Below are 14,373 nucleotides of genomic sequence, written 5' to 3' on the forward strand. Positions count from 1 at the left end.
ATAAGATGCCCTCTGATCGCATAGTAAGTACATAGCTTTGGTAGTCACTCATACAATCTGATCTGAAACATAACATTTCTATTTGATCGGCCCCTTAATGTAATACAAATGTATTAATTTAGTTTTTAAAAAATAGCTCATGAAATTTTCTTAAAAGAAGAATTTCAAAGGTATTTACCCAATGAATATTATTACCGAGCAAATTGAATTTCAATCCTAGGACCTCACGATGGAAATCAGTGTCGATTTTATTGAAGAAGCCGTATGTATAATTTTTCGTGCGAGAGAGATTCCGAGAGATTGCTCTCCGAGTGGAAGAACATAAAATTGGAAGGCGCTACCTGTAAAGTGCGCGCACTTGAACCGAAGAACCGGGAGAAGCGGACGGCAAACAGGCAAGCAGGCAGGCAGGCAGCAGGCAGGCTTACGCAGCCCGATAAAGCTTACACGCTGAATTAATAAACTGACGGACTGACTGACTGACGGATAGACGGACGGATGAGACAGACGACAGTGTCTAAACGTAACATAGTCGTATAATGACAGACAATAGTGGAGCGCATGGCATCGTGCCTTAAGGCAAATTGCTGGAACTTCCCGTACCAAAAATCTTTTTTTTTTTTTAAAACAATTAACATTTTTGAAACAAATTCACTTCGAAAAAATTTTTGAAACAAATTACTTCGAAAGATTTTTGAGAAACTATAAATTTGACAAAAAAATACTTTTTTTTGAAAAAAAAATTAATGAAAAAACATGTTTTCTTTATTTTGACAAATTTTGGAAATTCTGAACTTTTTTTCAAAGCAATCGTATTGCTTTAACTGCATAGAGACGGAATGTCAAAGCGCATAAGCGCCGCGTCGCCGTCTAACGGATAAACATTGACACGGAACCCATATGAATGTAAACAAAATTTATACTTATTGTTAAAATCTCTATAAAATATCTGATAATTTGATGTGCATATGTCTAATGATCATTTTTGACCGCCAAATGGCATTTTATTTTACTTTTTTTACTAGATCTCCGAAACCGCTAGACCTGCCTTTATGATCAATTCTTCATCTTATCAATAAAAGTAAAATGATTTTTGAATTTATAAAATCAAACGCTCCGTTCCCATAAAAACTGAGTTACCGTTTTTGGCACTTTTTGCCCCATATCTTCGAAACGGCTGGACCTGCTTTCGCCAAAAACTGATCAGCGCGTCTCCTTATCAATACAAATCGAATATTTTTTGAATTATTCAAATCGGTTGATCGATGTTCCCGAAATCGTCGACGAAAATTTGTATCCGCACACACACACGCACACACCGCATACACACACATGCATTTTTTCTAAAGTATGCCAAAATGTTCAGAAACCTTTGAAGAGTAAAGATGTATAATAATTTTCATTTTCGATTTTTTTACGATTACTATAACTTGCCCTACGGGAAGTTAAAAATTTTGTCGCAGATAATCGAGAATTTTTTTAAATTATTTGTATTTATGCTACAGCTGTTTATATAATACAGCGTTCTCAAACTTATTTCTTCCAACGCCCCCTTTGAAGATCAAAATTTTTGTAGCGTTCCCCTACCAAATTTTGTATACCAATATAATCTCTAAAAAAAATTTTTTTTAATTTTAATAATATAGTTATAGTGTGCAATATTGGTTGATGTAACCTTACATTTTTAATTAGAATATTTTACCAGTGAGAGAAAATAAAACTCTACTTAAAACAGTATACATATACAAAAATTTAAGTAGTGGCCCCTTATCGCCCCTCTAGATATTACAATCGCCCACCTTGAAAAACAATGATATAATATCAAGTAACAAAGTTGACTGTGAATATATAATAGTGTAGGGGATGAGAGCAAGCTCAAATTTGACTTTAAACAATTATATTGTAAAAACTAAACCAATTAAATCACAACAAATAACACATAATAAACAAACAACTGTCTGACTATGTTTAGTAGAACTGCCAGCTATTTCATAAGTGTAGAATTTTTTTTTATCTGATTCGTTTTACCCCACAGGTAAATTGGGACAGCCAGGAGACCGTCATTCCAAAGTCTAATTCTCAATTTTGAAGAGATTTTTTAAATAAATAGCTACATTATTCAACGAATGTAAAATATAAATTTCATGTGCACATTTTCACAAAGATAACACTGTAAATATCCTTGATCTGGTATTTCGTCAGAAATATTCATCAGCAGAGTTGGAATAACCATTTATTTAACATATCTCTTGTAAAATTGCTTTTTTTTATTTAATTTAGTTTTTTATTTTATTCTGGGTCCTTTTATTCCATCCACGTATAGGCTTTTATAGAGTTTATTTAAAAAAAATGGTTGAATCTAACTTAAAATTAACAATAAATCTTATAAAACAATTAAAATACGTATACTTAAAAATTATATGAAGACCTCGTAAACTAAACAACAGTGCTCACAACCAAAAAAACTAACAACGATAGAAACGATAGAAAATACTTTGGTCATTAATTTTTAAACATTGCCATTTATCTTCTAATCGTGAAGAAATATTTTTAGTACATTAATTATATATTATATATTTATTAATTTATTTTTTACAAGCCACCAGTACAATGATTTTATTATAACAAGGCTCATATCAATATGTTACATATTTTTATTTAATTTATTTAATAAAATTAATATTATTACAATTTCTTAAATTAATTAATTTATATATTTATTATTTATTCATAAATTATTTATTCATTTGTTATTTATTTATTTATGTCATATCTATTCATTTAATTATTATTTAATTTATTTATTATATATTTATTTATTTTTTATAATTTTTATTTGATTTATAATCATTTTTAAAATACCAGTTTTTTGTCCAACTAATTTATGAGTGTTTTTACAACATAATTATTTTTAACAAAATAATAAGTATTATTACAGTATAAGTATTTTGTTTAACATTTTTAGATATTTTTATAATATAAATAAATAAACTAGCTGTAAGTGGAATTCTGTCTTGAGGCAATTATGGCATCGTGCCTTAAGGCAAATTGCTGAAACTTCCCGTACCGTAACGAAATGTTCGAGGAATATTGAATGTTTTCAAATAGATTATTGTAACATTGTCTAATATTTATAAGAATTATATAAACTGAATTGCAGAGTTGAAATTATTTGTAAAGTATATTAGAACTATAGTCAGAATTAAAAATAAAATCTGAAATATTTCGATATACAAAAAACTACAAAAAAAAAAAATAAAAAATAAAAAAAAAAAAAAAAAATGGAACAAAATTTTTTTTTCCAAAATCAATTATTTTGTTAAGACAAGCAGAAAGTTCTTTGAATCATTTAAATCGGACGCTTAGTTCTCTCAAAAATTGCCATTTTTTACATATTTAGCTCCGTATCTTCAAAATGGCTGGGCCTACCTTTGCCAAAAACTAATAAACACTTCTCCCAATCATTACTAATTGAATGTTTTTTATATCATTCCAATCGGATACTCCGTTCTCTCAAAAATTCGATTTCTATTTTCTGCACTCTTTGCTCCGTATCTCCGAAACGGCTGGACCTGCCTTTGCCAAAAACTAATCAGCTCTTTTCCCTATCAATAGGAATCGAATGTTTTTTGAACCATTCAAATCGGTTGATCCGTACGCCCGAAAACGTGGACGAAAATTTGTATCCATACATACATACACACACACACACACACACACACACACACACACACACATCCATTTTTTCTGAGGTATGCCAAAACGTTCAGAAACCTTCAAAACGTCGAGAAATGTAAAAATTTTCAATTCCGATTTTCGGCCCATTACAATAACTTACCCTACGGGAAGTTAACTAGTGAAATTATTATAAAATAATTCTTTATAAATTATGGCATTTACAAGCAAGTGTAGGAATTAATATATTAATTTAATTATTTATATATTGACCAAACAAATTAAAAAAAAAATACATTTACACGAAAATACATAGTGTTAGAATGAAATGAATAGCAAGGTTGTTATTCTTATTTTGTTTAAATAATTTTTGCCCATTGCATAGTATTTTACCGAATAATATATACATTTTTTGAAAATCCTGATTAGTACTCTAAATTTTAATAAAAATCGTTACTATTTTTTATAATAATTTGAATATAAACATAATTATATTTATATTTATATATGCCGTTGATAAATTATTATTATTAAAGTCCCTGAACCCTGTAAAGCACGAAAGGCTTCCGCCCTTAAATTTTTATCAATTTTCAATTAATTTTGAATTATTTTTAGGGAATGAATATAGATAAAATTATTTTGTACAGAATAATTCGTCGAACATGCGCACAAACATAAATTGTGGAATCAATAAATAATAAAAATATATTATATATATTCCATATGTATATAAATATACATTTATATAGACGGCCAAACAAAACACATCACAACCAATGACAATCGAAATCAAAATTTGAATTCTATCAAAAATGAAGTTGATTATTCAAAATTTTAAGTTTGCATAAATATTCAAAATTATGTGTTTAGATTTTACACTTATTTTAGGAAATCAAATCTAAATCCTGATTATTTACTACACAGCTTAAAAGCAGATATAAAAAATGTAAGTCAGATTACATTTTATACTCATATGTAAGGTTATCAAAAACATAGTTTACTATATAACATAATAAACTACATGCAATATAATTGCCCAAAGACCAATGGTGTGAAAGTCTTTTTATATTGTTGTATAAAATTAATTTTCAACATTTTTTTAATTTTGAGATTTCTCAAACTTGTTTCCACATATTCATTGATGCGTCCTGATTCTTTGCACCATGTACCTTTTTCCCAATATGCTTTTGATCCAGTTTCCTTTTCATTTTATAATCATTGAGTAAAATTTCCTCATTTCCCTCACGATGTCAATCAGTTTCAAATAGATATTTTGTGGAGTCCATATCTCTGATCCATACAGAACCGTGCTCCAAATGTCGCGTTATGGCAATATAAATTCCGATTCATATTCCTTGTCTTTTTATAAGAATATTTAGCAAAGCAAATTCTATTTCCACTTTTCCACTAGATTTTATCGATCATTTTCAAGTCGTTTCCAATACCAAGTTTGCAACAGTCTCAAATAGATTTTTTTTAGAATCCTTGTCTCTGTTACAAAACTAACTATGCTATAAATGCAATAATATTAGTATGTACCGATTTAGTTTTCTTTTTAATTATATTGATTAAACCTCTTTTTTCAAATTCGATTTTCTTGCTTAATTTTAAATTCTGTAAGTCAGAGTTTAAAAATATACCAAATAAATTTTATTTTAGAGTCCACGTCTTTGATCCGTACAGAACCATGTTCCAATTGTAGCGTTATATCAATATGGTTCCGATTCCCTTTACTTTTCGTTAGGTACATAAACACATCTAGCCTACACTTTTTCATTTCCGATTCGATTATATAGATTAATTTTAAATTCACTACTACCAAGTTTGAAAAAGTTCAACAAAGTTTTTTCGTAGAGTCCATGTCTCTGGTTCATATCAGCATTTTTCCAATTCAGTTTACTTTTTATTTCATAATCATATTCAGTAACCTTCTTTGTTTACCCACTCATTTTAATGATTACTTGTAAATTTTTTAACACAAAGTTAGCAATAGTTTCAATCATATTTTATTTAAGAGTCCATATCTCTGATCTCGAGGTTTTGCTTATTATTACATTATAATAACATCGCATACTATTATTATAATGTAGTTATTGTTATTATTTTATTAAGATCACAATACACAAGTAGTTGCCTTGATAAATTGTAAGTTAATAAATTATCAATAAATTAATAATTTTTCTTTTAATTATTTTCAGAATTTGCAATGGACGATGTAACCAAAGGTAACGATTTACTAGTATTATTTCAGACATTTTCACATTATCAAGTAAAATTATGTTAATTATAATTCGTGACCAGAGTCAATTGTGACCCTAGATACAACATATAGGACCTCCTAATAATAATATGATGAAAATATAAAGTTCGTATTTTTATAATAATATATCAAGTTTTATTTGGTTGTCTATTTGGAGAGCTTCGTGAATTAACTCCCTCTGTGGAGAATGAATTCTTAAAAAGAAGTAAAAATTCTTAAAAAGAAGTAAAGAAGAAGAGTTTGCTTAAAATTGATAATAATTATTGGAACAAAATTTACCTGGTTTTAGAAAAAGTATCAAGATCATAAATTCAAATAAAGCAACTATATATAAACATCATAGAAATATTTTAGAGTATTTGATAAAAGTATTAAATTTCTTTTTTAATCAGAATTACGTGTTCTATAAGCTGTGTTTACTATCGTACACCCAAACCTATTATTTTTCTCGATAGGGCAACCCAACGGTCAACCACTCTTTTGGTAAATAAGTAGATTATATATATTAGATATGCATGTATGGAGAACACTATTATTGACGTACATATGTTGCAGCAATGCCCACGAAAAGCGATTATCACTTGAGATTATATTTGAGATCTATAACCCCAAGTAACAGATTGCTTGATATCTAGTTCACCAAGGTTAAGAAATATTATAGTAAGATAGCATAATAAGCTTATCCGTGAATAGGCATACTAATATTGGTTCCAGCAACTTGTCTTAAGTTGAAAAGCCATACACCACTAGTTTAAATAAGATTAAATAAGCAATAAAAAAAATATTATTTAATGTTCATGTAAATTGTTATTAGGTTTATTGTAAAAAAAGTTAATTTTCAATTACCTCCATATTAATTTATGTAGTTATTGAGCAAAAGAAAATGATTGGAAATGGAAAACTTGTTTTGAATTTTGAAAAAATAACAGGAAACAGTGCTGCCATCTCTTAAACAAAATTGAACTGTACCTTTAGCAAAGATTTCGGAGACTTTTGCTAAACCATGAATTTTTCTTTAAATATTTAATAAATGAAATAAGTGAATATATAAACTATTTGTAAGGAGCATGAGTAATGCAGAGATATAAGCTATAGCCTTGCATAGATTTCAAAATCAATTTCCGCTTCAAACAGCCCAATATCAAGCAATACTAATTTTTATTTTCTCTTATCTAAATATATTTCTAATAGCTCTTTATACACAATTGAATCAGATATTGATTTACATATCATTTGGGTTGCCTACTAATATTTCTTTTTATAAACCAGCACCAGAACCAGGCGCCCTTGGAATTCAAGGCAGTCTGATGTCTGCACACGACAATGACTTCGGAGTACAAGTGGGCGAACCAACACCAAATATTAAGGAGCCACTGGATAGCGATTTTGATGATGGTAAAAAAATAATTTAACAAATTTGCTCCATAAATTATAAAATCAACTAACAGATATTTAGTAATATTTATGGTCCTATTCCGCCTCATAAAGGACCAATGTTATGGCAAGGCAACTTCCATACATTAGGCTACTGAATCATACTGCTGTTCATTCGGGCGTTTTACAAATAAACTGCAACGTCACTCGTATGTTATGAAGCTGGGTCAGAAAGACCCTGTTATCTAACATCGTTTTTTGACATTTGTGCGGTTTTTCGGTTAGGTTTTGTATCTGACAACCTGAGAAATACATCTGAGTGCATGCAACCACATGGCTTCTGTTAATATTTAGAACGAATTAGTATGGAAAGTTCTTCATAACATAGCCTTGCCATAACATTGGTCTGTTGTGCGACAGAATCGGTCCATTAGTTATTCGGAAAGTAGAATTTTTAATTAAAAAATTAAATACAGCTGTTTGATAGTTTGTCACTGCCAATGCATACGAAGACAGACGTAACACAGTGTTACCTTGAAATTGCTATTTTATCGGAGAATTGGCTCCTTAAAATATTTCATTAGAAATTTTTTTTAATTCTTCTGATAAAAAATGTTCTTGCAACTTCCTTGTTAGTCTATAAGAATGTCCAGTTTCAAACTATGCTGAGAACCACATTGATGATGGACAACATCAATATTTTCTGATCAAAATATTGTAAACCAGGCCAGACAAGGCAGACCAGGCCAGATACTGGCGCTTCTTTATAGGATAAATATTTATGTATAATGTAAAACCTCATCGTTTTTCCTCATATCGATTGAGTTATTTGTGACATAAAAATATTGAAATATGACCAAAAAGTTAATTTTGAACACACTTTATTGCTTTTGATATTCGAAAAAACACTAACCAAAAAGTACTCCACAGATTCTTAATTGAACCTTTTTAGATACAGATCCTAGATCACATCTAAAATCATATAATTATGGTTTGGATTTTCACAATCCTCAGTTGTGAAACTGTCCCAATTTTTTAAATTACACTTCAAGAATATCTTTGTGTAATGTGTCTACTGTAAGGTTTCTAAATTGATTTTTTATCATTTGCAGAAGACGATGAGGAAATTATTAAGTTTGATATTCCCAAGCCTAAAGAATTGCCAACTAATGATTTGCATGTCCAATTGACAAGGGACTGTTTTGACATCATTCCAAATAGAAATGATCCGATGGACCCGACATTCGTCATGAGATACACTTGGAAGACTTCAAACAGGATGACAGTCCAGGTATATATATGTCAAAAAATGTTATCAAATCATTACGAAAAAACGACAAACAATCTTTGTCATGATGCAAAATTCATCGCACTAGGTGTCGTCTGTATGCGACATTCATACACACAGGTTGCCAAGCGGATGTCGTCGCAAAAAGGTTAAATGAAGAATAATTTTTATCGTAAATGTAGTTCTTGCTTTGCTTTTTGCCACTAAAAAAATATGACACTTTTATTTGGCTTTCAAACTTCTATTAATTTGTTAAAGTCATTATTCTGATATTGTTAATATAAAGTTACAACAAATTACCTTAAGGCACAATACCATATACCACTAGTTATATATCACTTTTATCTATAGGTGATCAATTTTGGAGCAACTGTGACGGTAATTAAAGTCCCAGACCGAAAAGGCAAAGTCGCTGACGTACTCCTGGGATTCGACGACCTAGAAGGTATGCTTCTAACTAAACAAAGTTCTTACCAAAAGTCAGTAATTCTGATTACAAAAATTGATTTAGTTAAAACTTCTGAATAGCTAAATCTGAGTTATTATTGATTAAGTCGTTTATTTACAAGTAAAGTTCATGCAAATTCTTCAATTATTCAAGGATATCAAGATCACTACAATCCATCAATGGGATCTATAGTAGGAAGAGTATCTAATGTGATCGCTTTATCCAGCTATGAGTACAATGGCGAAGTAGTAGAATTGAGACCAAACGATGGACTTCATCACAGGGATGGTGGCCGTAGAAACTTCTCTAAACAATTGTGGGACCACAAACATCATGGAACTAAGGTAGGATATAGAAGTTGTACCGATAATTTGCTATCCTTGTCCTGATCTTTGTCGTGCAGCATACGTCTCTGGTCAGAATGCTTTCCAGATATTTTAAATGATTCCAATCTAACAATGCTACTATCTATTTTTAATATTATTTATACCAAGCATAATAAGTTTCTTATAAATCTATTTCTGCAGGTGACCATGACTCATTTTTCCAAAGAAGGAACCAGTGGATATCCTGGCACTTTGCTAGTGACAATAGTGTTTGATGTTACGAGAGATAACGAATTTATTATAGATATTAAAGCAAGAAGCAGCGGAGCTACACCTGTTAATATTACTGATAGACTGTTTTTGAACCTGGCAGGTCACGTAAGTTGAAAACGTTTGGAATCAGATTCTAGAAAAGTTTTAAAAATGTAGAATCTTATATTATTACAAATTTGTATTCATTTGCAGGGCGCAGGTAATAAGGAAATATACAAACATCTACTAGAAGTAAATTCAGAAAAGAGAATCTTGTTGGACAAGAATCTGATTCCAAATGGTAGTTATCTACGATAAATCAAATCTTAGTTTTTTCATATCTTTGTCAATAATTGCAATGAGAGTTTTATCGATTGCACATAGGATCTCTTAATAATAATTATATATAAAATGGAATTTTTCTGAACGAAACTTCTGTTTTGTCATTTCCTAGTTACTGAACCCACCATGTAAAAGCAAATACTAAAATTCCATAATGAAATTGTCAATTAGAATTTGTAAGAAATTTATTCAAAAAATGATATTTTAGATTGTTTCTCTAACTGTAACAGAAAACTTAGATAGGATTCACAATTGCAGATGGCTATCCGTATCCTATCTATATGGCAATTTACAGATGTTAACCCATCCCTATATGATATATTATTATTACAACTTATGTAATAGGGCGAATATTTTTATTGGTGCAGCAATGCCGGGTGAGGTCTATTTTCATTTGAAAACATATGGCTATCTATATTTTCAAGTAAAAACCATTGTCACTGCTGCTTGACAACAGGCTGCTCGAAATGGAATGTTATAATGTTTTTGTCTAATTTCAGGATTATTTGGTAATGTAGAAAATACGACCTATGATTTCCGTAAACCACGATCCATTGGAGCAGCACTAAGAATCACTCCTCATTGTGAAATCAATGACAATTTATGCGTAACAAGAGGAGTTGACCAAATCAAAGTTTTCACAGCAAGGTAAACAAATTTAAGAAACGCATTTTATTAACTGATTTAAAAAAAACTAGTAGTTGTGTATAGCGTTGTGCTTTCAATAAAGTTACAGTAATACCCTGGGTTAACATAAAAATCAATCACATCAAAAATCAATCATTAATCAATAACCATCAATCAATCAATAGTGTTACCTTAAGGAAAATTTCTGGAATATACCGTACCGAAAAATTAAAAACTTTGAAATGTTTTGAAAAATTAGGTTTCTGAGAGTTTGGAAAAAATGAATTTTTTGAAGAATTTGAATTTGTTTTAGTATATCTTGAAAAACTGCATTTTTCAAACTGTTTTTTTTTAACTTCAATAGATTTACTTTACGAGACAAGACTTACTTCACAATTTTATTTTCAACGAAAATGATTAAATTTTACTTTTTTCTACTACAGTAATCATTATTATTTCATATTAATTTCTTGACAAATTTCAAAATTTAATCTTAATTCTTTCATGATTATTCAAAATTTTAAATCAAAGATAAAATAATTCCATTCATCTTATTGAGTAATTTAATTAAGGTTAAAATTATTGATTTACAGTCAATGATATCTTTTCTAAATTTCAGAGTGGTCCATCCAAAATGTGGACGAACCGTGGAAATATACAGTGACCAGCCTACAGTACATTTGAGCATGGCAAATTCACTGCCAGATCCGTTTTGCGATGTAAATATTTATTTAAAAGTTAAAATTGTTGTAAATAGTGAGTTGCCTTTGGCAAGTTGCATGAACTTTCCGATACAGAATTGAAATTCACCTATTTCTAGATAAAATATTCAAAAATAAAATTTTCGCTTTTACTAAAACTTAATCAATACAATTTCCAATTTGATTTCTTCCAAACATACGCATAATACCTGTAATTGTATAAATTAAACTAATTTGTTCTAACGCATTTCATTTCATCTATTTTGTGTTCTGAAAATGTATTTTATTTAAGTGTAGACGTAAACTATAATCAGTAGCTAACAGAGGAAACACCACAGAACGTGCATATGCTTCAGCATAGATTCAATTTGTATTTTATTCAAGTGTGAATGACGTCAACTGTAATCAGTAGCTAACCACGAGCATGGAATTGCTCGGCGCAATTTTAATCTTCGTTTTTAATAATTCAACCGCTTATTGTAGGCCTATAATATTTTATTATGTTATTTCAGATTACGATACCTAACATTAACAAACAAACGTTAAAATCGTTAAAAAACAATTCAACATTTCATTACTAGGAAACGACCCGGCCGATCTTAATAAAAACCGAATAAACGCGATTCCAAACCTTCCAAATATCTTTTTGAGTTTTTAAAAATCGATTTAAGATCGTGACCCAAAGCGTCGACAAAAATTTTGCACTTTTCTGCCAATTGAAAAGAAACGCCTTAGCCAATCATCGACCAAAACCCTCCAATGATAGTCCTTATCCAGCTAGATCAAATGGCTTTTAAATTTCCAGCCGTTTTTGAGAAATCGTCCACAAAAAAATCAAGAATCCGCTGACATGCATGTTTATACAAACACGCTCATACTTTCTCTAAATTTGGTCTCATTCGATTCAGAATGACGTGAAACGTCAAAAAAACATAAAATTAGCGAATCGATTTTTTTTCGCGTAAACAAATTTCTCTTTCAGAAAGTTGATACATGATAAATGACTTTATTTTCATTAAAGTATAGAATTTTTATAAAATTTTTTAGAAAGTTTGATATTTTAAATATTATATAGATGCAAAAATTACTAGTATGTTTTTCAATATCTCTGTCAATACAAGCGACAAGCATGTGTCGTATAATAATATTCATTTATTCGTGATACGAAAAAATTCGTGCATTAACTCGCGCTCTAAAGTACTGTCTGCTGTGCATGTATTCAAGTGAATTGTTCGAGAAATTCGCCTCTCAATGACTGCTTATCAAAAGCAAATTTTTGGAAGCCCCACTTTTTGCAAAGAGGGGCTTAAAATTTACAACATTCGACGTTAATGATATCTGAAACGTAAAGATATGCAAAAATTTTCATTTTCGATTTTTCGCGATTACTGTAACTTACCCTATGAAAAGTTAAAAACATAATATGCGCTTCTAACACAATCTGCTCAAATTCAAGAATTATTTTAAATTCTAAAAATATTAGAAAATATAATTAATTTTCAATTTCGATTTATAAATAAGAATTATCAAATAAATTGTTAAATAAAAATTTATTTATAATAATTATATACGTAATATTTTTAATATTTTCTCAGAGCTTTCCTAAAGATGTCTACGACTACCGGTTGACGAAACCTGAAATTATAATGCTGGATAAAGGAACTTATGTAAATCAGGATATGTTATATTTAGCATCAACTGGAAAAGACGATGGTGCTAATAAATATTTGGCCAGTCACGATGACTTGGTAAGTAAATTATCGTTGGCACAAATAAACCCCCACTTCATCACTGGAATTAAAACTTTGACTATTTTTATTTTCCATCTCTTTTCATATTCTCAAAACATTATTTAATAACTTGTAAAAAAATATAGTAAAAATATTAAATTTTATCATTTATGCGCTCGATACATATTTTACTTCATCTTTATCTTATAACACCCGTTCAAAAAATGTAGAACTCCTTAATTTATTTTTTTCCTCTGATCTCTTGTGTGATACACTCCACTAGTTAAATTATTTTTTATTATATTTCCAGAAGAAACAACGTGATGCCATGTTGGCCAGCAAGCAGAGCGCCCACGTAGAACAAAGAGGCCCCAAGATAAGCGGTATTGCAGTGTCGGAGCTCAGAAAAGGCACTGACGAATTTATATTCGGAGGAACATCGGAATCCTACGGAGGAGGAGCAGCAACTGAAGGCGACGGAGCAGCCGCTAGTGGAGAAAGAGGCGACGCCGGAAACGCCGGAAACGCACTATCCGGAGGAGCTTCAATCCTTAATGGTAAAATAATAATAAATAGTAGTCCACCTGAAGGCAGGTCCATGGTGTAGGAGCGCCACAAATCGATGAATCCCTCTCACACCCTTGTTTATTATTCCCAATACCATATCATCACCACTAATTACTTCTTTTATTTATTTTTATCAATTTTCCTTTTCAAGCTGTTGCTTCCGTGAATAGTCAAAAAAAACATCAAACTAGTGGTGTATGGCATCGTACCTTAAGGCAAGTTGCAGGAACTTCCCGTACCAAAAATTAAATATTTCAAAAAAGATTATTTTTATTTTAAACTTTGAAAAAAAAAACATTTTTTTTATTAATCTCCATAAAATATCTGATAATTTGATGCGCATATGTCTAAAGATCATTTTTGATCGCCAAATGACTTTTTTGTACTTTTTTTACTGGATCTCCAAAACCGCTAGACCTGCCTTCCCAAAAAAACAATTATTGATTATTTTCATTCCTCGAATGTCTAAATACGGTACGGGAAGTTCCAGCAATTTGCCTTAAGGCACGATGCCATGCACCCCACTAGTTGCTAGGATAACTTAGCTCAAAAGTGTGCGTTGGTTAAGGTTGTAACATTTATTTCATGTCTTTTGCTATCTAAAACAAAATAATAAAGAAAAAGGGAAATAAAAATTCAATACAAGCAAAAAAATCGCAAAGTTTTCTTGTTAATTTTGTTTAAAAAAATATGTTTTGTTATTTATTGTTGTATTCATAAAATTTAATTAAACGATTATGATGTGTTGTATTACATATTTTGACAATAAAAGTCGTTATAAAC

The 14,373-nt window shown here is 30.0% G+C and overlaps 1 protein-coding gene across 1 annotated transcript in view; it reads left to right on the forward strand.

Annotated features, from left to right (window-relative positions):
* The window catches only part of LOC113374621 (mitochondrial proton/calcium exchanger protein-like), a 17,588-nt gene extending 11,629 nt beyond the window's left edge, over positions 1-5,959 (forward strand). The window contains exon 12 of the mRNA XM_026614599.1: positions 5,874-5,959. Coding sequence (XP_026470384.1) covers positions 5,874-5,959 — 86 coding nt within the window. The remainder of the gene's footprint in view (positions 1-5,873) is intronic.
* The last annotated feature ends 8,414 nt before the right edge of the window (positions 5,960-14,373 follow it).

This window comes from Ctenocephalides felis, unplaced genomic scaffold, assembly GCF_003426905.1.
Source record: "Ctenocephalides felis isolate EL2017-DRISC unplaced genomic scaffold, ASM342690v1 CF-g0.4_SCAFFOLD_01886, whole genome shotgun sequence".
NCBI classification, from domain to species: domain Eukaryota; kingdom Metazoa; phylum Arthropoda; class Insecta; order Siphonaptera; family Pulicidae; genus Ctenocephalides; species Ctenocephalides felis.